General features: G+C 39.1%; 1 protein-coding gene across 1 annotated transcript in view; it reads left to right on the plus strand.

The window, feature by feature from the left end:
* The window catches only part of LOC136871996 (dolichyldiphosphatase 1), a 111,126-nt gene that overhangs the window by 56,907 nt on the left and 27,850 nt on the right, over positions 1-26,369 (plus strand). Inside the window, exon 4 of the mRNA XM_067145785.2 lies at positions 22,643-22,741. Coding sequence (XP_067001886.1) covers positions 22,643-22,741 — 99 coding nt within the window. The remainder of the gene's footprint in view (positions 1-22,642; positions 22,742-26,369) is intronic.

Below are 26,369 nucleotides of genomic sequence, written 5' to 3' on the forward strand. Positions count from 1 at the left end.
GAAAATAACACAATTGTTGTGCAGTATTTCACTATTGTCGATTGAAGAGTCAAGCCAGGACTCCGTTAAACACACACAGTCGAAATGCATGTCGCTCAGAGCGACGTTGTTAATGTCCACGAGTGATTTCTTGAGACTACAGCCATTCTGGTAGTAGATGCTAAGGCTGGTATTTATCTCTGGTCCTGGGTTCAGCTGGACATCGCCGGCAACTGCTAGTGATAGAATACTCAGTGTCAGGATGGAGGTTGATGTGTCACTGGCCGAAAGCTTGTGCTTTACACGCTGACTGGACGCCATTCGCTGCTGCTTGCCGTTAATACACAACACGTGGGCGCTTATTTGCATCTTATTATTGGAGAGGATAGCTTCCTGACAAGTTATACCACACTTAACATCAAAGTATACGTTAGTCAGTTCAATTTCATTCACACATAACTGCGATAAAAGCGCTTGGACCACAAGAAACATGATTATTATCAGGAACACACTTACAACGTGCCTGTAACCATCCACCATCTTTGATTCTCGAGGACATTGAAAGTTATTTTTCTGGGCCTTCTAAAAATGTTTAAGATGTGTATCACTCAGTAGTGTGTGTCTTTCTCCTCTGATTTGTGCAGTGTTATTTTAAAGTGAGTTACCCCAAAAATGTCTTTCTTCAGTCTCTTGTGTGTTGCTTTCTTTATGAGCTTCATTTCTTGTATTTAGTGTACCTATTTGTGTCATTTTCGTATTCCATAATTCAGTATAAACTTAAGCTACTTTTCTCACACTACATTCATTATAATTGATTACCGGAGAAATGTTTTTCTTATAGCTTACACTTTTATTTGGAGAACTGTCAGAACTCTGTTGGAGCTAAGTAAGGTGGTTAACTTATGATCAAAATATTACAGTGGTACAGGGCAATATTTCTCACTACAGTACCTCGATAATTCAAAATCCCATCTAATTCAAAGACGCTCTCATTCCCAGAAACATGAGTTATGGTTTTGCACTTTATTTAAATTGTTTAATTTGAAATACAGATAATTTGTAATTCGAAGAACAATGTCGATCCCAATACTGAAATTCAGAATTTTAATCCATAACTGCCTTTATATTTAAAAAAAAAATACTATTTTACAGAGTAATTTAAATTGACAATTTCTCCACGTCATGATAAAACATGTCTTCCAGAACGTGCTGGGGTATCTTTCCATACTTTCACTCACTTCGATGTGTCTACAGTGTGCTTCATATTTGCTAAGTTCATATAAATCAAAATTATTATTATTTACAAGTTTCATTTTCTGTATTGAGTGGACTCTATGTATAGACTAGAAATGTGTTCCACCGATCAATACTTTAAAAAAAATCTATTTCTAAGGCGCTCAAGTTGCTGTGGTTTTTTAAATTAGATTCTATTATTTTGATTGTTTGTTTAATAGGAAAGTTAGGGTACATGTTTTTTATGTCAAATGAAGCAAGGGTATGGTGTTTTTCGATCTTTAGTTCTTTGGTTCTGTTGCAAAAATCATTTTTTTTTGTTGCTAAAAATGAATAATGCTCCTTCAAAAATTTTTGAATGAATTGCGATAGTCTATAGGTTGGACTGGCTCTATAATTTATAATCGGTCTCATGGGTATATTTTCTTTGTGTATTTTAGGGCAGGCTTTTGCGGATGGTAATTAGGGGGTTCATTGTTATAGGTTTAGCAGATTCTGTTTCGGTGAGAAGAAAGTGTGTGTGTGTTCTTGAATAGATTTTTTAAATTCCTCTGTATGTTATTGGTTGGATCTCGGCATTTAATTGAAAAATTGTTGTCTTGGAAACATTCTTTAGTCTTTGTTATGTATTCATTCTTATCCATAATGACCGTAGTGTTGCCTTTGGATGAGAAGGATCTTTATTTTGGATAATTGATTAGTGGAACACATCTATACATTAAATCAAAATTATTTTGTATTCAGCGTTTTATGGAACGCCACAATATCACGTAACAGGCAGTGCGCGGAGAAGCAGAATCCGCTAACACTCGCAATGCGTGCTTTTGGCGAAATAGCATGACTCATATAGTCAATTCGTATGCACTGAACAGTATTGTCACTGCCCCTGAAACTGCATTGTTTCTTTTAATGCCATTCCTAAACGGGCTTATGGTTATAAAGGAGAGAGGTGCCAGCCGGGAAACCGTACAGTCATCATACTGTTTTGCAATGCACACAGAAGTAGGAGACTTCCTCCCCTTGTTATAGGAAAGTTCAATAAGCCACGATGTTTTAAGGATGTGGGGTACTTTCCGTGCAAGAATAAAGCATCAAAAAATGCAAACAGTACAGTAATCCAAAAATATAAAGCATTTGTGCAGGGAATCCAGCATAATTTGTCCTCTTCTTTGAATTGTGTATGTTTTCTTTTGTTGCTTGAGGATATGTTTGTCAGTAATTTATCCAAATGCATTATTTGAATAATGTAAATGCACCTTATTGGATACATTTCGGAAATAGTTTTCCGTGGCATTTGAAAGATTTAAACTGTGAATCAAGGTGATTGCTTGCATTAATGAGTCTTAGAATACTTTGAGACTTGGCAAGGGTTGGTATTTCTGAATTATGAGAGAAGTGGCATGGCAGAAAATCGTACAAGGATAGTCACTGTACTGTGTTGTAATGCAGGCGGAAGTGAGAGACTTTCTCCCCTCCTCGTGGTAAAATTCGATAAGCCATGATGTTTTAAGGTCATCGGGTACTTTCCGTGCAAGTGCAGGGCATCTAAAATGTATACAGTAAAGTAATTCAATGAATAGAGGACTTTCTTTCGTTGTGTGAGGTTATTGAGTTATCCAAGTCGATTATTTGAATAACTTACTGTAATCCATCTTGTTGGATACATTTTGGAAATAGATTTTTTCCATGGCATTTGAAAGGTTTAAACTGTGAATCAAGGTTAATTGCATGCAGTAACGGGATGTGGAATATTTTGTTACGCGGCAAGGGTTGGCATTTCTAAATTGCTAATTGGCGGTTAATTCGAAATCACGTAATTTGAAGTTCAATTTATGCATCCCAACGACTTCGAATTAACTAGGTTTTACTGTATATCCAAAGATTCCCGCTGCCTGCTTGTGGAAGATGATTGGGGACTTCCCGATGATTCACGGCAGTGAGACATGCAGCTGATGACGTGCTGACCCAGATTGCCTGCCAGTTGTCTGAGCTTGTATAATGATTGTATGCATATATCTGTTCTCTTCATAAGTGATAGATTTTCTTTTGATGGCGTATGAACTAATAGCATATTTTTATGTGCTGCAAGTTCTTAAAGCACGAATTTGCTGGAAGAGTAAAAAGGGAATTTTGTTATGACTTTCCCAGTGCATGAGTTCCAACTCGTGATGGAATAGGGAAAATTGTGAATAAATTCAAACGTTGTTTAAGTGTTAAGTAAGAAAGCTGTTATGGAACCAACAGTGCTAACGGATGAAAAATTCCAGGATATTAAAATATGGAGCAATCCCTGTGGAAATCCTTAAGGAAACTTGCACAACGAACTGATGTTTCATATTTTACTGCAGAGAGGCCAAGGAGAAAACTAAAATTTAGACCTATAAAATAATGGAAGTGCGAAGTTTAACCTGAAGAGATTCTGCGTCTAGAAGACATTACTGCTATTGAATTCATCAGTCATTGAACAGTAGTGATTTATATTCAGTATTGGTTCTGTTTTCTAATCAGGTGTGGCTTGATTAAAACTGGCAGGTAGTAACGATTTTGGTACAATGAAAACGCAAAACTAATTCATGAAACTAGACTTCACCCCACTCCCTCCCGAAAATTGGTGTTTGTTGCACCATTAATGCAAATAATAGGGCTGGTATTCTTTGAAGAGACTCTAAATTCTTATATAGAGTTGATCCTGAATGATTTTTTTTCTTTCTTCCCAAGTAACTGAAGTGGAAAGGACACTTGGATTCTTTCAACAAGATGGGAAATCCAGCTTATATCACACATAACTCAATGACTGAACTGCGTAACATTTTCAGGGAATAATTAGATAGATAAATGTCTTCATTGGCATAGTTAAGGTCATTAGACCTTCTCTTACATTGAACCAATTAACACATGTTTATGGCCAGCCCATTGCCCATTTAAAAGTGTGACATTTATTTGTGAGGTAGTTTAAAGTATAAGTTATATAAAATATAATCCACACAATAGAACAACTCGAAGATGCAATCCTTAGCAAAATTCTCAAACTTTTTGCGGCTGAATTGCAGAGGGTAAATAGGAATATTATTTCATGCTACAACACTTGTCTGCAGACTAATGGAGAGCATTTCCAGCATTTGCTGTGATGATGTTAATAGTTTGCCATGTTATTTTAAATTACATCTTTCCACAGCAATTGTTGATTTTATACAGGAAGGCTCAGGCTTTTGATATTAAACGGTTTTCATGCATGAAACCCAGAGATATCTCACTGTAGATCTGCCACTTTCATCCATTTTCGCAAGAAATCTTGTAATGCTGCTTCTAATTCCCTCCATATCCACAAGAGGTATGGGGGTGATAGATTTAGAGCTTTAGGGCACAAGCTGTACTTGAATCATGTTAACATTGATCATTCTCAACTTGCCATTGGGGACATAATTATTGCAGACACTATTTACAAAGCAAAGCCTCTCCGCAAATGGAAATCTCATTTAGAAATTTTTCGGCTTGTTAATGGGTTATCGAACCCATGTCCTACTGGGTAAACTGAGGGTGCCCTTACTGCCTTTATTAGGCAGTCCTTGAACTCCATTGATACAAAATACCCGACCTCCATAGAGAAGAAACGGGACAAGAGTTGGACAAACAAACAAATTTGTTATAATGCCTCCTACTACTACTACTACTACTACTACTAGGGCTTTTTTGCGCCCCTCCCCCAGGTCTGATCGGTTGCAAAATTAAAACCACTGTGAAAAACAAATGTTTTATTTGCAACATTTAACTACACCATCCTGCTACTTCTCTATATAGTCACCGCTCCGACATAGACATTTGTCATAGTGTGGTACCAACTTTCCAATACACTTGTCATAGTCGCCTGTGCTTTCAGTCACTTCTCTACACTGGTCTGCAGCTTGTTGTCTGTGCCAAAATGCTGTCCTCCTAGCCGTTACAAGATATAATCATTCCGTATTGACGGTTTTCACTTTACAAAGGAAATGTAATATGTCCTCATATTCAGTACATACAGATCTCCATCATTAGATGGAGTAATAATAGTCAAACATGTTTCAACTCATTTGAGCCATCTTCGGTGAAAAAAGATTAAAGTTTAGCACATAATTGAACCTAAAAAAGGTGTTAAAACATAGTGAAGGAAAGAATTAACAACAAAAGAGACCGTAATCAACTTTTTCACTGAAGATGTCTCAAACGAGTAGATTATTACTCCGTCTAATGATGGAGATGTTTATGTATTGATTAGGAGGACATAAATTTCCTTTGTAAAGTGTCCTCCTAGCCAGCATTTCATGTGAACAAAGAGATGAAAATCAGTAGGAGCTAATTTCGGACTGTATGGTGGGTGATCAAACACTTCCCATCGAAAACACTGGAGGAGCATCTTTGTTGCAGCTGCAGTGTGCGGCCAAACATTGTCATAAAGAAGGACAATGCCTGATGACAACATTCCTCTTCGCTTGTTCTGAATTGCCCTTTGTAGATGTTGAAGAGTCACGTTATATGAGGCTGCAGTGTTGGTCGTGGCACATTCCATGAATTCCACCAACAAAACTCCTTTTCAGTCCTAGAACACAGTGACTTGACTTAATTCCTGTTGTTCCTTGTGGAACATAGGGCATCAACAAAGCATCTCCATCAGATTCTGTTTCCAGCCAACCTCTTCACCTCTCTCCAGGTCTTGCCTTCTTCCATTGCCTCTGTGTGTACAGATCTTCGCCACGTTTCTTTGGGCCTCCTTTTACCCTGCGGGTTCCAACCCATTACCTCTCTCTCAATGGCTTCATTCCCTTTCCTCAACGTATGCCCTATCCATTTCCACTGCTTTATCTTTATGGCCATCTTGGTTTCACCCGTCCTTCTCCATAGTTCATGATTGGAGATTACTTCTGGCCAGTAGATGTTTAGAATCTTCCTTAAACAGTGCTTGACAAAGGTCTGTTACTTGGAGGTAATCACTTTAGTCACTTTCCACGTCTCGGACCCATATAGTAGAACAGCCTTGACATTACTTCGGAAAATGCGAAGTTTGGTCCTGGTAGTTATTATTTTGTTGCTCTTCTATACCGAATAGAGCCGAACAAAGGCACTATTTGCATTTTATATACGTTGAGAAACATCCTGTACTTCTCCTCCGTCTTTGGTAACTACACTGCCCAAATAGGTGAAACTACCCACATCCTCTGTAGGTTCATCACTGAAGACAAATGGGTCTAGTTTGTTGGTGTTCATCCTTAGGGCCTTGGTCTTCTTCGAGTTGATCGTTAGTCCCACCTTTTTTCCTTCTTTTACCAAGTCTTCGATCTTTAATTGCATTTCACCATGTGCCTCAGACAGGAGACACACATCATCAGCGAAGTCTAGGTCTTCTAACCTATTAGCCAATCCCCACTGGATACCACACTTCGCGTTACATTCCGCATTACCGCATCAATCACCACCAGGAACATGGTTGGCGAGAGGATACAACTTTGACGTATTCCTGAACGTACAGATATAGGCTCAGATACATGCCCTCATGAATGACTCTGCATGTATAATTACGGTATGTTTCCTGTATGAGGTTGGTAATTTGTGATGGCACTCCATACCACTTCACTTCCTTCCACATAGCTTCTCTGTTGATCGAATCAAAAGCCTTTTCGAAGTCGATGAACACAGCATAGAGGCAAGATGACCACTCAGCACACTGCTCCAGAATTATCCTCAAGGTGTTTATTTGATCTACACATGTGTGATTCGATCTAAAGCCTGCCTGTTCCCATCGGAGCCTCAAGTTGATATACTCCTTAATTCTGTTCAGCAGAACCCTGGTGAAGACTTTGCTAGGGATTGAAAGAAGCGTAATGCCCCTCCAGTTGTTTCAGTTTGATGTATCGCCCTTCTTTGGCAACTTCTCACCAGCAACCCATATCTCCAGTCGGTCGGCATTTCTCCATTAACCCATATCTTCCCAAATAGTGGCTGCAATATATTGGCAGTGGTATCAGTATCAACCTTCACGACTTCTGTTGGAATATTGTCAACACCTGCTGCATTACCAATTTGCAACTCTCTCAATGCCCGCTTGATTTCCTCCACTGTTTGAATGCAGACTTTAATCCTTGGGTCAGGCTGGGTTTCTTCCTCTTTTTCTTTGCCTTCTCCCGCATCTACTTGCTCCTCCAAGGAGTGGTTTAACACCACAGAGAATGTTCCTGCCATCGCTTTAGTTGATCATCGGAGTTTGTTAGTAGGACACCATCTTTGTTTCTGACTGGACGGTTTTTCTGCATCTGCTTCCTTGCCAGAACTGTGGTGATGATATAGAGTTCTCTAAGATTTCCCTTTCTGGCTGCTTTCTCTGCTTGTTGACATAGGTCATCTATCCATTTCCTTTGATCTCTCCTCACACTTCTATTTACTTCCGTATACTTCGCAGCATATTTGGATTGCAATTCTGCCTTCCTTGCTCATGTCTTACATGCGTTCATTACTTCCTTTATCTCTTTCCTTTGATAATTTCCCATGTCTGGTCAGTCATCCGGTCTTTTTTCCTCCTGTACTTAAAACCCAAGGATATTTTCAATTACTTCAGTAAATACACATCTAGTCTTCACCCATTTTTCCTCAATAGTTTCATCCTCCACCTCATTGAGTGCTTGGAATCAATTCTCTAGTTCTATCCTGAAGGCTTCTTTCACATTTGTCATCCCTTAGCTTTCCAACATCATATCACTTCCTTGTCTGCTCTATCCTTCTCTTTCGTGCCTGGATCTTCATTCTAAAGGTAGCCACAACAAGATGGTGATCACTACAAATGTCCGCACCTCTCTTGTTCCTCACATCCAACAATGAACTCCTCCACCTTTGTCCAATAGCCACATGATCTATCTGGTTTTCTGTCCTATGATCTGGTGAAACCCATGTCACTTTATGGCAGTCTTTATGTGGAAATATAGTACCACCAATAACCAAATTGTGGCTTGCACAGAAATCAACAAACAGCTGTCCATTCTCATTTCATTCCCCTAAACCATGCCTTCCCATAATATGTGCAAGTCCTTCTTTGTCCTGTCCTACTTTTGCATTCAAATCTCCTCCAACTAGGATGATATCCTTCCTTTCCTGTTTCTTAACCGTTCTATTAAGATGTCCATAGAACGCCTGTTTGTCTTCCTCCTCCGCCAACTCCATAGGTGCATAGCGTACCATCAACACAATGTTTCTAATATTGGTCTTAAAACGTGCCACTATTATCCTTTCCGTCACTGGGTACCACTCCATAAGGCTCCTCTTGGCCTCCTTATCCATTAATATACCCACACCTCCATAACTCGATCCATCGCCCTCGGATCTTCCAGAGTATACAAATCATCATCATCATCATCATCATGGGTTGCAAAGTCCCCAAACTCACTCCATCTCACCTCACTCAAACCTAGGATATTCAGGCCATAACTCTTCATACATGCCACTGCCTGTCGTAGCCTTCCACTTTCCCGCAGAGTCCTAACATTCCATAGCCCAATTTTCGTTAGCCTTTTCAAGCCAAAGGTTGTCATCTTTGGATCAGTCCGGTTTTTCATTGTTGATGTTTCTGTAATAAGGTAATAAGGTTGTGTGAGTTATTGGCCCACAGCACCCGAGCTTGGTGGTGGGGCTGCCACCTATGCCTCCAAGCCCGCTGTTTTCTGTTGGGGTACTCTCCCTGAGCCTTTGAAGATCCCTCTTCACCACAAGGCAGTGGTTTTTCTCTTTATTTTACCCTAAGAGGAAGGGTTACCTCATCCGCCAACTTTGCCGTACCGAAGGTCTCCAGAACACAGTAGCCATACACTTTTTGATGGGGGAAGGTTCGCTTGCACTTTATTGATTTATTTAGGGAATGAGAATGCATCCACTGTATGGATTACTCTGTTGTTTCATTTTCGAAATGGACCCATGCCTCATCCCCTATGATAATTGATAATTTTGTTCAAAAATATCTTCTCCTTCAGCATGGTAGCGCTGGAGAAACGTTAATTCGCTGTGTTGTTTGATAGTTGAACAGCATCTTTCGAACCCATCTCGCTGTACAAGATCGTAAGTGGACACTCGCTTCCTTCCCTGACTGCCTGCTTCATGAACATCTGTATGTCCTGCACCATTGCTGCACTTTGCTGTCATTCATAAAAGTTTTACTATACACATTACTTATTCATGGATGAATTTCCATTGTATTGCACCCCTCAACATGAAGAAATCGAATGACAGCACGCACTTCACACTTGGCGGGAGACTGTATTGTTCTTGGCACGTTTACATGCTCTCTGCACGCTCAGAAATTGGCTAGTGCGATGTGACGTGGTCGACAGGCATACTAAAGACACTGCGCAACATATCTGCACAACGCTTCATTGTATTCTCACTGGTTTTAATTTCGCGACCGATCAGACCTTGGAAAAAAAAAACCTCATAGTACTATCCTCATCAACAACTATTTCACGTGCCTGTTGCTAGCCTGATGCAGTCCTTGTAAGGCAGGCCCTTCTCTGAGGGTGAGTGGCATCTGCATTGTATGTGGTGTATGAGTTGCAGGATGTTGGGAACAGCACAAATTCCCAGTCCCTGAGCCAAGGGAGTTAACCATTTAATTTTAAATGCTGACCATTCAACTAAGGAGTCAGATATTATTTCTACTTAGTGCACCTTAAGAGAGGAATGCAAGCTTCTGTTACGGTATTGTGTTTCTCCATGATATAGGATGTATCTCCGTCGTTCAGTGATGTATTCAAATTCCCGTTAATGCATACCTATGAGATTCTACAGGTCATGAGTTGCATTCCTGGGTGCAAAATCCATTAGTTCCAAAAACCTGTGATTACAAGCTTGCTTACTTTGAATGCGGACCATTATGATGCTCATAATCCACCTTGACAGTGAGTTTCTGTGATATGAATGGAAAAGTAAAATAATGATTATATTGATCTGATTGCTAGTGAGTCAAACATTGTATATTTATTGTGTCGAACAATTATTCTATTTTTAGATCATTGTCCTTTCTCATAATTGTTAGAGCTTGGCCAGGATGTCATGGCGCCGAAACATTCATGGAGCAAACTAGACTAGCAAGTTAGAAGAGTAGTGTGAGATACTCCAGAGTATTGATGGAAAGAATGAGACTGCAATCATGACATTCTACAATGAAGCTATTAAGTTACCATCTAGACGGCTCATTACAGACAACTGGCACTCCTGAAGGGACTGTGGCAGACCGAAATTAAGCCTGTGTGCAAGTGCCAGGACTTCCTGGCTGAACTCTAAGGACCTCTGGTGGTGCAATCTGTGTCTACTGGTCAAAATAGATTTCAATTTCTGGAGAGGCTTTGCTTTGTATAATGGAGTCTGAACTACTGGAATAATTATGAATTTTAAATTTCTTGTAAGATAATCCAGTAATATACTTAAACTGAATAATTAACATCAATAATTATTACAAGGGCAATCTTGTTTAAGTACTTTTTGTTTTATAATAATAATAATAATAATAATAATAATAATAATAATAATACAGTAGAATCCTGCTAACTTGACTCAACGTTCCATATAACTCAACAACTTGACATGCACATTTTTTTGGTCTTTTTATTAATTGCTAAATTTTTGCTGGTGAAGTAGAAAATAATCTTTGAAATAATGTGATCTCTTTATAACTAGACTGTAATTTCTACCATACCTTTACAGTGCAAACAGTATAGGTACATTTTAATTACACTACTGCATTATTGTAACTACAATACACTGCATACTGTATTTGTGCATCTGAATATCTGCATGTGTTCATGTTCTGTTCAGAGATTTGTTACAGTATTCAATTTGTATCCTTTGTTCCCTTTGTGACACTATCTTCATGGAACTTTCTAATAAAATTGGTGACAGGTTCTATTCTTTTTGTGGAAATTGCAATCTACCCCATTCTCCTTTTCATAAGTTGCTGGTGAAAGGTAGGTAACGCCTATCAATCAACACTCACATTCCTTTCTATTCTTCTTACCCATTTGTGGGCTTGACTGAAGACTGTTCCTATTGTAAGCTAAACTTGAGTTCATTTTTGGTACAGTTTGTTGGTTTACATCCAGGCTTATAAGTGTTCTTGTTGTCTGTGCAATTGAAAATCTTGAACGAGAAGAAAAGAAATTAATGTGCCTATGGAAATTAAATGGAATGCCTTATAGAGACTGGATAAATGGAAAAGTGTTAATAAAATTGCCATAGATTTAGGTGTAGGATCAATTACTATAACAGGATGGAAAAAAGAAGAGGTCTGAAATTGAGTCTTGGTATGTAAAAAAGAACCTGTGCTGATAGTTTATATGAAAGAATTATGAAAGGTGGCGAATATGTGAAAGTGAGTGAGCTGTTTTATTTATTATTTAGGCAGCAAAGGTAGTAAGGAACACCCATTTTAGGACCTGTATCAGAAATACATATTATAACTCAGATACACTGCTCGAGAAAAGAAATTTGGTTACATCCTTATATGTTCCTAACTACTTTGTACAAATAATATAATGGCGTGGGTATTAGATTACAGTAATAATATGTCTTGTTTACATAACAGAGAAGGCCAGACGTTTGGTGGGGGTCAGTGTCAGTTAAAAGGTGCTAGTGTCTTAATTCAAAGTATTTGCAAAGGTTGGTCTGTTTGAATTGAGTACTATAAGTCATGGCTATTTGTGCAGATAGGGTTGTTGTCAAATGAAGCCACTTGTGTACTTGCAGAGCTTCAAGAAGGCTACTCACAGGGGTATGTTGCCAGAAAGTTACGGTCTGCCCAGACTATGATTTAGTATCTGTGAAACGTTTCCAGGACACACAGGGTTACCAGCCCACCCTGCCATGGCCCGCCAAAGGAAAACGACCCACGGGCAGGATTGTTTTGAGCATCTGAAAACTCCCTGAATCTGTCAAGTTACAGCTCAGGCACTATAAGTGAACCTACAGCAGGCTTCTGGAGTATGAGTTAGTGACCGAACAGTCTGAAACAGGCTTCAAGAGGCCAATTTAAGAGACCAACAACCCACTCAAGTGCCTGCACTGTACATACAGTTTTGTGGCAGGAGACTGCAGTTTGCTAGAGATCATTTCCATTGGCAGGTAAGACACTGGCATTCTGTGCTGTTATCAGATGAATCCCGTTTTACGTCATATCATTCAGATGGTCGTCTGGAAAAGACATGGAGAGCTATTTCATCCAACAGCTGTACAATCTACCGTTGCTTGTGGAGGCAGATTTGTTATGGTGTGGGTCGACATAATTATTGACATGAAAACTAATCTGCTGGTCATTCCCTATTCAATGGTACATTGACAAGATCTTCGTGCCATGTGATTCCTGACGTGAAGCAACTTGTAGAAAACGGAGTAATAATATCTGATAATGCTACAGGGCATGGTGCAGACGTTGATCAGTGATTGCTGCAAGAGCACCATGTGCAACGAATTTAGTAGCCATCCAGATGTTCTGACTTGAATCTGATCAAACAAATCTGGGATGAACTGGAGCAATGCATCTAAGCAAGAAATCCACCAACACTAAAAGTCGTTGAAGATAGATGCCCTTTGTTTATGTCATGTTGTGCAACGTTGAGTGTCCAAAGAATTCTTAATTATTGCAAAGGTTTGTTTTCATTGTGTGTGTGTTTTCATTTTAATATGTATGTGTATCATGGAAGTATGAACATACAAAATAGTGGCCAAAGTTCTGTTTTGTACATTGTATTAAGGATTTCTACTTTTAAGTTATCCAAAATCTGGAGGTACCAAAGCATCACTAAGGTAACAAATCTCTGGCTGCTCCATGTTCCTATACACATCAAAAACTTGGACAGTAAAGGAAGTTGGCCATAAGAAACTTTATCTTTTATATGTAGTGTTATCACTGACTTTTGTGTATATCATATACAGAAAAATGAATTACATCATCCATCAGAGGATCTTGCTCCATTTTGGCCATTTATTGAAGGAGGCATGTGATAGGGGTAAAGTAAATTGAGAAGACCAAGAGGAAGAATTTCCCCATTCTGTTCAGCTCCGATCTGTAAAACAATGAACAAGGGCTTTCAAAATGCAGTCCAGGAAGCTAGAAATGGCATAAAGTGGAAAAAGAATGTGTCACAGACTGCACAGGAACACTGACAAGGGTCATGAATTGAGAGAGAAAAAACTGTAAATCAGAATGGAGGAATTTACGAAAGATTTTCTCCAAACATTTGAAGGGTAACACACAAAGTGATTCGGCAATGAAGGTTAAAATTCTGTGCTGTTTGGCAACATTTATGACCTTCCTTTTCTGTAAATAAAGAGCTTACAGGAGAGGAAGAAACAATTGTCTAGCGAGTACGGAAAACAAACTTCTAACTTCTTGGAGGATGAGGGGAAATTCTCTGATCCAGACATCAGTAAAGCTGAATGTCAAGATGGTAATGAAGTAGATATATAAGCCAATAACGTGATTAGAATATTTTTGTTGAATTGCTAGCAGATGTGAACAAAGAGTAATCTGCTGATGAGCTGTAATGGAGAAAGGGATCTGAGCAAAATAAAACATTTCAAAGAACTTGCAGTGTCAAAACTATCAAGAAGAAAAATTAGTCTTACTAGAAAGGTGATACTTTTCTTTAAAATATTGTCACGAATAAAACACTGTCCACTTCATCTATTTAGTTTAATTCAGGATGACTCAGTTTATATACTGTATGTATATACTCGCAAATTATATTCAGTCATGAATGACAACACTCCACTAATTGCTGTCTATTTACCTCTCACAGCAGAACTCCAGCTGGGTGGTCTTTACCTGGTACAAGCTATAATTCTCATGGATAGGTTTCACATTTGCTCTAAACTGTTCATCTCACTCGCCTTGCTCAATAGCTGCACACACAGAGGTATGAGCACACAGCTACTACCCGCCACAGCACGCAATGCCTGTTCCTTGGCTCAACTCTAGAGAAAGTCCACCACTCGTGCAGTCAACAGTCTGTACCCATTCTACACAGAGGACTACTCAACACTAACAATTAAAAACAGTGGTCTCATAACAGTAACAACCCAACAGTGCTAACCAGTACTACAATATTCCTCAGAACAACGGCTATTAACTCTGCACCAAATCTCACATCAACTGTTCCACACACAGTCAGTCTACTACCACAGTAGTACACACACGGTACTCCAAGGCAGTGCACAAACAGTACTCTGCTCAGTACACAATAATACTCTGTGTCCGCTGGGACACAGAAGACAACCAGCACTACTGCTATCCAGCTCCACTCACTCCACATCGGTACACGTACAGTACTCCGAGACAGTACACACACACACACAGTATTCTGCTCAGAACATGACACTACTCCGACAACGGTGGGACAATGCTGACTGCCAGCACTACTGCCATCCTACTCCCATCTATTTGGACACTCTTGGATGATGTGGGTAATTATTTGCTCTTGGGCTCCACCATCACACTTGGAGTGACGCATTGCATCATCTATGCTGCCCCACTGGGGCAAAATGTTGATGATTTTATGATTGACGAGGCCTAAAGAGCGTGAAGACTTTATTATTTGTAATTGATGAAACTAAATTACGGTTCCCTTCAGGAATGAGCCTGCTGCTACATTGGGATGAAATGCTGGTAATTTTAAGATTGTAAAGTTCTAAAGAGCTTGAATGCTATAATATTTGCAATCAGTTAAATTAAATTATGGTTCCCTTTTGAGAACCTAATTGTTGATATGAAAGTTCTTATATGTCTTCTCAGTTTTTAGGGCATACTTTGTTTTGCTTGACAAAAAGCTTTGCTTTTTCGTTGATAGAATCGTGATTTTCAGATGCCCTTTCCATGTATAAATTGCTTTTTGCTAGCATAGGCCATACAGATGTCGTGAAACCATCACTTGCATGACTGGCATTGTATCTAATCTCCTTTTTAGCACCTCTTCTGAATAATATCTCATACTATAGAACCCACAGCTCTTGGCTTGGAAACCTGGTATCTTCAACTTGCAAGGATATGCAACCAATCAGTTCAGATTCAAAATTAAATTTCTTCTACAAATTCAAACTTTATTGAACAATTATTGGTTGAAACTGTACAGTAGGAGCTATACTTCATGAGAAACAAGAAACTTCGCTTTTTAAAATATGTACATACATTTTTTTTAAAGAATTTTTAAACTAAGTAGGTACAAAGTATGGATTGTTTGAGAAGTTCGGTGTAATTCTGATCATGTTAGGGGCTGTTGTGATCATTGATACAATCGTGATTTTTAGATGCCCTTTCAATATATAAATTACTTTTCGCTAGCATAGGCCATACAGATCTCGTGAAACCACAACTTGCATTACTGGCATTGTATCTAATCTCCTTTGTAGCACTTCTTCTGAATAATACCTCATACCATAGAACCCACAGCTCTTGCCTTGGAAACCTCCTGGTACCTTCTACTTGCAATGATATGCAACCAAAACCTGTAAATCCTTTAAAATGTTGAGCAAGTCCTTCTCTTCTGTTTGTGAGAATACTGCAAGGTTCCCAATGCACTTTCTTACCTGACTTCTTACGTTGAAGTACCTGTTGCAGTGTAGTAGCCAAACCTTTGGTTTGCAAGGTCATGAAAGGGATGTTAGCATCCGGGAGATAGTAGGTTCGAATCCCACTATCGGCAGCCCTGAGGATGGTTTTCCGTGGTTTCCCGTTTTCACACCAGGCAAATGCTGGGGCTGTACCTTAATTAAGGCCATGGCCGCTTCCTTCCAACTCCTAGGCCTTTCCTATCTATCGTCGCCATAAGACCTATCTGTGTCGGTGCGACGTAAAGCCCCTAGCAAAAAAAAAAAGGGATGTTAAAAATGACCTAGTGCAGCTTCAGTGTCAAGATCTATTTTCAGTACTCTGGAAATGGCCCTGCTATATCATTCTCTGACCATTTCATTTTCTTTTATAGTAACGCACCATCTGAAATTACATAATGCACAGTAGAAATGAAATATTTAAGAACATCGCTTAAAAAGACAAGAAGAGAGAGAATTCAAAATATTAAAATCAGAGAAGAACTAAATATAGAACCGTTAGTTCAAACATACAGAAAGCAAGACTGAGGTGGTTTGGACATGTAAAAAGAATGGGAAAGGAAGCATTGTACCATTGTTCACAAAAAAAAAAAAAAAAGGAAATAGGAATGTGTGAAAATTATAGAAGTATGACCCTATTATCACATGGGCTAAATATAATGGAGAAGGTCATAGGCAAAAGACTGAGGAATACAATAGAAACACAGAGGAAGAACAATATGGCTTTAGACCCAGTAGATGAACAACAGACTTCATATTTACGGTGCGAACGATAATGGAAAAACATCTGGAAAAGAACATCATCTTCGTATTTTTGGATTTGAAAAAGCTTATGATACAGTTAAGGGGAAAGATGTATGGGAATGCCTATTGAAAAAGAATGTACCAAAATCTTTAACAAGATAAAAATGTTATATCATGAGAGTAAAAGCAGTGTACAAGTGGGGAGTAGTGACTCTGAAACATTTTATACAAAAAAAAAAGTCTCGAGCAAGGAAGTGCACTGTCGCCATTATTGTTTATTATATTGATGGATAAAATCATAAAACATCTAAAACAAAGTATCAGTCATGATGAGGTGAATTGAAATTGAAATTATTGAAAGAATAATCAATAAATTCAGACACCGCCCAAAAACCACCCTAATAAAAGCTTTTCGTACTAACAATAGAAGCACAGAGATCCTACACAACTCTTCATCAATAAATAAAAGTAGTCCTTTTTCTAAATCAGGTGTATATAGGTTTTCTTGCCAAGACTGCAAAAGTTCTTACCTAGGGCAAACAGGACGCAGCTTTAAAATCAGATATGCAGAACATGTCAATGCTATAAAACACAACCGTTTTTCCGCGGTCGGCCTCCCAAGCACAACTTTACTGAAATAAATCAAGATCTTGAGGTATTAGATAGTCTAAACAAAGGTTCTTTCCTAGACGTCACTGAAAACCTCTATATTCATTTAGACCAATATTTCAATCCCAACCTAAACTTAAATGATATCTCAGAGAAACCAAAGATCCTATTCGACTTTCTCATTGAATTTTTCAAAAACATGAATATCCCGAAAAACAGACCTGTCTTTCACATTATGCATAATACTTTGTCACGCCACACACTTTCACCACATCACCCTCCATATTTCCCCTCCTTCCACTCCTCCTCCCCTATCGCTCCTTCCCTCTCCCCTCCTAATCCAACAGTGGCCGCTCCCCAGACCTAAACTATCCAACACGCTCTGTTCCTCTTCATCTCGCGCCATAGCTTTACCGCCTTAGGTCCCGCAATAAACATCATAGAAACCTGCCCCCACCCTACACGTAACGCTGCAACAATACACCACAAATACTGGCACAGTCAACCTCCAAACTCTCAGAGGAACGTATTCCTTAATACCAATTTTATATTCTTGTCAAGCTGAATATGTATACTACACCCTCAACAAAGTGACTCTTTATCTGCCATGTTCATCTCACACTTGGATTCAAATATGCATTTGTACCAGTTTGGATATGTTGAGCCCTGTCTCATACTTACACTGCGCTTGACCTATATGGCACCTGACGAAGAAATCCTACAAAAATTTTAATTCTTTAACTGTCAATTTCACCTTGTACTACGAAAAGTTGAATATGTTATTTGTATTTGAAAATATTATTTAATGAGTCCTAACTCGTATGATATAGCTTTTGCATTCACCCTTCATGGACTGTTTTGAATTGACATTACTGAATATCTACAATTTGAACCTTCACTGCCAAGTTCATCTCGCACCATGAGTTCAGATGTCACGTGCAATTCTAAGAGGCTGTTAAATCCTACCTCACATTTGAACTACACTCGCACCGGTGCCATTCAATGAATGATTAAACGCAGACCTTTTGCGCCAAATCCATCACGAACCTACATTTTCAAGTGTGTTTCATGTGTTTTTTGCATTCATCGAGTCCAAACTCACGCTTGTGCAATTCTTATCTAACCCTTCACAGCTGTTTTTTGAATTGACGCTTATTGAATAAGTGATTTCAATCCCTAACTGCCAAATTTCATCTCAACCCAAATATTTTATAATGTTATGTGCATTTTTGAGAAGATTGTGTTTACTGAAATATAACCGATGTTTTGTACTACACTCGCGGCAGGCAACATTCAATGGAAGAGTGTCTGAAATAATTTGAATCTCCAATACCAATCATCTCGTACTTCCGCATGGTTTTTGTTACAGTTTATATGTTTATATGTTTATTGTTTAAGTGATTATGTTATCTCATGTTTATACAATTTTGACTCACCCTTCATGACCACTTTGAAACTGACATTGTACTTTGCGTCTTCATGTTCCCTCATTTATTCACACTGATGTAACACCTTGTGTAATATAAATGTCTACATGCTAGCCTATTTCCCACATTTTTGGCTGAAGATGACGCCAAACAGCGTCGAAACTAGTTCCAAGTGTAAATATATGTTGTAAATAACTATAACATTTATTTGTATTGAAAAAGTGGACCCTTTTAAGTTTCCTATCTTCCATTCTCAGTTCAATACGGACAAAAATGAAATTCTTAGATTTAAACATTGTTTTTACTTGAATAATTGTAATTGAGTGCACCGAGCTCAATAGCTGCAGACGCTTAAGTGTGGCCAGTATTCTGGAGAGAGTGGGTTCGAACCCCACTGTCGGTAGCCCTGAAGATGGTTTTCCATGGTTTCCCATTTTCACACCAAGCAAATGCTGGGGCTGTGCCTTAATTGAGGCCACGGCCGCTTCCTTCCCGCTCCTAGCCCTTTCCTGTCCCATCGTCGCCATACCGATCTGTGTCAGTGCGACGTAAAGCAACTTGTAAAAAAAAATGTAATTGATTGCAGGAAATGAATGTAAGGTTGTGATGTAGCCATGTTGAAAGTATAATAGTAATAATAATAATAATAATCATCATCATCATCAACATAATCATCGTATGGCCTCAGCTACCATATTTTAATTTGATGCCATCTGGATGCCTGCTAGATGGCATAGTAAATGAGATCGAGATCTCTCTTGGGCGTGTATGGCTGGGTTATGAATTAATTTTGTCAGGTGATCACCAAATGTGTCTTCAAAGATCTTTCATATGCTGACATCTTACGACATGGATGTCTAATGGACTTATTTCCACCCTTCATAAATTACACTATCTCTGCTGGATTTGAACCCACTATCTTTGGATCTAGAGGCTGACACTCTATATCTTTGGATCTGGAGGTTGACACTCTACCACTTATTATCTACAGAGGCGGGTGTTGAAAGTAGTGATGAGGATTATTGTTTTAAGAGGAGTTACAACCGGGCAACCATCCTCTTTAAACTCTAATCAGAAGGGAAAAAAGGAAGAGTCTGATCCTTCAAAGAAGGTATCAGCAATAGAAACCAAAGGACCGAGTGAGTTGACCCTGTGGTGAGGGGTGCAAAGCTGTGAGCTTGCATTCCAGGGATATTGGGTTCAAACCCCACTGTCCTCAGCCCTGAAGATGGTTTTCCATGGTTTACTGTTTTCACACCAGGGAAGTACAGGGGCTATACCTTAATTTAGGCCTCGGCCGTTTCCTTCCCTCTCCTAGCCCTTTCCTGTCCCAGCACCATAAAACATATTTGTTGGTGCGATGTAAAGCCAGTTGTAAAAATAAATAAATAAACCAAAGGGCCACGAAGTGCATGAAAATGAAAGCTCGCTAAGCCTCAAAAACTTTATATTGTTGGAGTCGGAAAGGAACAAGCAACCATTTTGAAACACCTAATTCCATATGCTTTTGGCTAGATAAAGAGCGGAGAACTACTCTTCTCCCTACTACAAGTGAATTCTGGCTCATGATACCTAATCGGTGACCTCTGGCCTAGCTGGAGGCACTGACTAGGTCATCAGCATCCTTGTTTGAATAAGGGTCTTGCATATTAAGAGTAAAACATGGTTTTTCATTTTTTTATTTTTTTTTTTTTTTTTTTATTTATTTTTTTTTTTTTTGCTATTGGCTTTACGTCGCACCAACACAGATAGGTCTTATGGCGACGATGGAACAGGAAAGGGCTGCGACTGGGAAGGAAGCGGCTGTGGCCTTAATTAAGGTACAACCCCAGCATTTGCCTGGTGTGAAAATGGGAAACCACAAAAAACCATTTTCAGGGCTGCTGACAGTGGCTTTCGAACCCACTATATCCCGAATACTGGATACTGGCCGCACTTAAGCGACTGCAGCTATCGAGCTCGCTAAAACGTGTTATTCACATGTGAATGAATAATTTTTGTAATACTTATACTTGAACTGTTTGTTGATAAATAATAATTACTGTATATTGTATAAAGATAGAGGAGTGCAGGACATTAGAGAGAACATTCTCCTGTTTTCTCCTACGGAGGTGTAGTAATGCTTGCATGTTAGGCTGTCATTAGCATTGCAGATAAATAGCTTTTCATTGTGCCTTCACTGTCCCATCACCATAAAACCTATTTGTCCGTGTGAAATAAAGCCAATTGTAAAAATAAATAAATAAACCAAAGGGCCACGAGATGCATGAAAATGATGAACTAATTCATCCATATTTGCTAAATGAGTGAGATACTAGGTGGAATAGTATCGTGCACTTCCTCTCATGTCAGGTGAGGTCATGAGTTATTCTGCAGCCCGGTTGAGTGGCTCAGACTATTGAGCTGCCGGCCTCTGACCCTAACTTGGCAGGTTCGATCCTGGCTTAGTCCGGTGGTATATGAAGGTGCTCAAATACGTCAGCCTCGTGTCAGGTTGACTGACACATAAAAGAACTCCTGCAGGTCAAAATTCCAGCACCTCGGCGTCTCTGAAAACTGTAAATGTAGTTAGTGGGACGTAAAGCAAATAACATTATTATTGAGTCACTTTTGGGTGGTTTGTCTGTCTTTCTGTGTTGTATTGTTTTTATTATTTCTTAGATATTGGTTTCTGAATACATATGACAACCCTTACTCTGTCTGGTGGCTGTGATCGTTAAGGCGCTGAAGACTTAATGGTCTGACACTGTGGTTAGCCAGTTTGAATCCCGTTGGTTAAAAAAAATTTCACCATCAGCATGTTGGCTGGCAGGGTATGGGAGGTGGTGGTATACAATTTATAATCACTAGATTGCGTGCCAAAAGCCTGGATTAAATTCCAAACCTTTCCGCAGTGCTCATATGGAGTGTGGGCATGTGACACTGTTGATGGTGATTCGTCCATCGGATGAAGACGTTAAGCTTTGAGCAGACCCCTTGGTGCTACTCGATAGGAGTTGGCTATATGCTGGCACCAGGTTTCACCTTCTCCCTTCCTACCATCGTATATCACGTCATTCATTTAATTTCATTAACTCCTCTGATGAGGTTGACATCAGGAAGACTATCCGGTCATAAAAACCTGCCACTACAGATTCACCTCACCTCATACCAGACCCCATCGAGAAACGGGACAAGGGTTGGACAAACAATAACAACGTATCCCATTTTTCATTGTCACTCAAATCAGTTTACTCATTTCTGAGTGGCATTACCCCACTGTCTTTGCTGGTTACATCTCTGCTGTAGCTTCACCATCCCAGATGATCTTTGGTTTTCCTCAGGGCACATTGGAAAGATAAGCCATCAATAGTCTTCTGGTTGCAGTCCTTCCCCATGGTTTACTGCCCTCAACCTACCCTTCCTTGATTAACTTCTCTAGATTTTCTCCAGGTCATCTCGCAATGTGTCCAAAGAACTATAGTTTTCTTTCATTGATACGAGAAGAAAGGCGTCCTAAAATCTTCAGCTCGTGAAGACTGGACACATTGGTTCTTTTTGTGGTCCAAGGCACATGAAGCATTCTACGCAAGCACCCCATTTCAAACGCGTTTTCTATACAAAGTCTTTACGGTCCAGTTCTCACAGCCATATGAGAAAACAGAGAATACAATGGTTTCAACGAGACAGATTTTTGTATTATTAGTAATTCCCCTGTTCTTCCAGATCTTAGTTGATTTCATCATAGCTACTCGTCCTAGCAAAATCCTTCTCCTTATCTCTTTCTCGAAACTTCCCATATCACCGATAGTTGACCCAAGGTATACGAATTTGTTTGTTACATCCATTGTATTTGTATTCAAATATGTATCAGACACACAGGTATTACAGAGATAGTATTCACTGTACTGTATATAATAGCCTTCTCTAACACTTAACTTCAGTGTATCTGCATTCATATACCAGAAAAGCTATGTTGCTTTATTTGCATTTCTGCAGTAATGTATTTTCAGTAAATTCATCTTTTGAAGAGGAACTCTCCTAATGAGAACTATTTTCCTTTACAGTTTGCATCATATGAATAACAATACTCTTTTAGAAAATGTTTGGAAAACAGCTATAATAACCTGCACAGTATCTATGGCTATGATCGTCACAATCAGCAGGTAAGTTGTTTAAAGTTTGCTTAACCAAGTATAGTAAAAAGATGACCAAAATTTTATTTTCTTAATATCTTCAATGGCAGTTGTTAAAAGTAATTATTTCTCTGACTTGTTTTGTCACCCTCATCTCTTATTAATCTCTTAGTTTTTACATAAGTTAACTGCTGCACCTTACATACAGGATAGAATAACCTTACCAACATTTGAACAAAGTGGCCATGTAAGATCTGTTGTGGAAATCTCCTGCTGGGCTGAGTAGCTCAGTCAGTAGAGTGCTAGCCTTCTGAGCTCAAGTTTGCATATTTGACCCCGGATCAATTGTATGTCATTTAAAGGTGTTTATATATGCCAGCCTAGTGTTAGTAGATTTACTGGCACATTAAAGAACTCCTATCGGACTAATTTCGGCACATCATCTCTCGAAACTGTAAAAGTGGTATGTGGAACCCGTATTATATAATACATGGAAATCAGTGTATTATACTATAATTTGCTTTCTGTCATGACTTTGCTTATGGACAAGGAAGGAAAGAGGATAGTATGAATACAAAAAATCCTACAGCAAATGTGTTGCTTCCACGGTGCTGATGTTAGATGAATTGCCGGAGGACATCGAAGCACTGCCACTCCGCCATTACTTTAATAACCTGTTCACAGGCACGACACTTCTTCAAGAGATGAAGTGCTCTGGCTATGATGGGACCGGAGCAGTCGGAGAGTATCGTGTTCTCAAAGAATGTCCTCTTCCTACAAAAAGTGAAATGAAGAAGCAGCCCCATGAAACATTTGAAGTTGCCATGCGTGTTGAAAATGCAATTGGAATTGTAAGATGGATTGATAGTTCTGTGCTAATGATTGCATCCACGTGCAATGGCACAGAATCTGTATCTGCTGTTTCACGTTACTCTGAAACAGAGAAGAAGAGAGTGTGTGTGAGATATACCAGTGTCCTTGGGGCACACATGAAGCATGTGGGAGGAATTGATAAAATAGATGAGAGCGTCTCCTGCAACCACATAGATATACGGGGAAGGAAGTGGAGTGGTGGTGGTCGCTCTTCACATTGGAGCTGGATGTTACAGCACCTGATGCCTGGCAGCGTGTGAGATGGTCAGGTACGGACAACCCTCAGCTCGATTTACAAGAATCCACTAGCTGGGCCCCATTGGAACTGTTTATCAAGGTCACACTTCCAATATTATTCACTTAGATGGTAGAGGTAATTTTGTGACATCTTGTAATTTTGCAGATATGCTGAATTAACGGTTTCAGCACTACATACTCAATGCATGAACTGCAACATTATACTCTGCATCATAGAGCTCAGTAAGGCTAAGGAAAAAGTGACTAAATCAGAAAACAGTGAAAGAGTAATAAACAATTTCATTATTTTATTTAACTTACATGTGTAATTTTACAGTTTGATGCACCACTATATTTTTCCCAAAAGTGTAATTGTATATTATATGTTTATTTTGTAGAATGTGCAGGGAATGTTTAAAAAAAATAATAATAAAACAACGTTAATAAAACAAAAACCTTAGAAATTCTCCCACTCCTTCCTAGCTAGATCATATGAACACGGAACAAATCACGAAAATGGTTTGACCCAGAGAGGTGATTTTATTTATTTAGCATATGGCTTTACAGATACAATACATACATTCATGATTCTGGAAAGCAAACTATATCTTCATGTCCAGGTTGTTTATCTAACTAATTGTCTCTGGAAACGCATGAGTAAAATCAGTGATGTTGCCACTGTACTTTTTTTTTTTACATACATACATTATCATTATAGACTGTTATGCCTTTCAGTGTTCAGTCTGCAAGTCTCGGTGAATTTACTATACGTCGCCACAATCTTCTATTTGCAACTAGTGCTGTGGCCTCATTTAGTTCTATATCTCTTATCTTTAAATCATTAGAAACTGAGTCTAACCATCGTCGTCTTGGTCAACCTCTACTTCTCTTACCCTCCATAACAGAGTCCATTATTCTCCTAGGTAACCTATCCTCTTCCATTTGCCTCACATGACCCCACCACCGAAGCCAGTTTATGCGTACAGCTTCATCCATCGAGTTCATTCCTAAATTAGCCTTTATCTCCTCATTCTGAGTACCCTCCTGCCATTGTTTCCACCTGTTTGTACCAGCAATCATTCTCGCTACTTTTATGTCTGTTACTTCTAACTTATCAATAAGATATCCTGATTCCACCCAGCTTTCACTCCCATACAGCAAAGTTGGCCTGAAAACAGACCGATGTAAAGATAGTTTCGTCTGGGAGCTGACTTCCTTCTTACAGAATACTGCTGATTGCAACTGCAAGCTCACTGCATTAGCTTTACTACAACTTGATTCAATCTCACTTACTATTATTACCATCCTGGGAGAACACACAACTAAATACGTGAAATTATCGACCTGTTCTAGCTTGGTATCACCAATCTGACATTTAATTCTGTTGAATTCCTTACCTATGGACATCAATTTAGTCTTCGAAAGGCTAATTTTCAGACCATACTCATTGCATCTATTTACAAGTTGCAAGACTGCAGGCTTTTGGCACAATCTGCCATTAAGACCTCGTCGTCAGCATAAGCCAGACTGCTTACTACATTTCCACCTAACTGAATCCCTCCCTGCCATTTTATACTTTTCAGCAGATTGTTCCCGGTTATGTGTGGAACGCAGATATGGTGAAAGAAGGTGCAGGCTTGAATGGGTTTAACTACAATATCAAGAATTGTATTAAAATTGGAACAAGGTTATATTTCTTTCAGTATTAAGAAACAAATTTCCACTAAGTGAAATAACAGTCAGGTACAATGCCAATCTTGAAACCAGATTTGGAAAAATCCAAGATTCAGAACTTTAACAATTTTGGGGTTCAAGCCCCTAGCTTTACAATTTGAGAGATAGATACTGGATCCAGTTTACAAAACTTCAATTCAAAATAAGGAACAATTTAGACAAGGGCAGAAATCCCCTAGTTCAAGAGCACTTGCTCCCTAAATACAATATCTAGCCTTCTAGAGGCACTCTTTACTATTACAAAACTTTGAAAAGATCTAACAGGCTCTGTTTCTTACAGCCCGCTCGAGGCAATATTACATCAAAAGTTACAATCTCTGGCCTCACAAGGCACGAATTACAAATAAAAATAGTATTACACAGGGGCATCTAGTACCCAACCTACAGGGCCTTTGCGAAAAAGAACAGGTTAAATAAACGGCCCGAACACAAACAGAATGGAGGCGTACACTGCATTCCCAAATAATGAAAAATTAAAAACCTACAGGGCTCTCAGCCAATGAAACTGGGGCTAGTCCCAAATTACTGAGGTGGCTCATATGGAAATAACTTTAACATATTACAGGAATGAAAGGTTGCAAAAAAGTCGCCTCAAACCATGATGAAGGAGAGCTCGAGAGGGTAGTTCACCCTCTATCCCTGATTAAAACTTTATAAAATTTTTACATTAGCCAAAAGAAGATTTAAATTTTAGAAAAGTTAAAGATTCGGACCTTCCCCTCAGATAAGGTTACGGAGACAGCAAGAAAGATAGAATTTACGTGGCCATTACCTTGTAGATGTTCTGCTGGTCGAAGAAAGAGGCCTCCTGCCT

This window comes from Anabrus simplex, chromosome 4 (genome assembly GCF_040414725.1).
Source record: "Anabrus simplex isolate iqAnaSimp1 chromosome 4, ASM4041472v1, whole genome shotgun sequence".
NCBI lineage: Eukaryota > Metazoa > Arthropoda > Insecta > Orthoptera > Tettigoniidae > Anabrus > Anabrus simplex.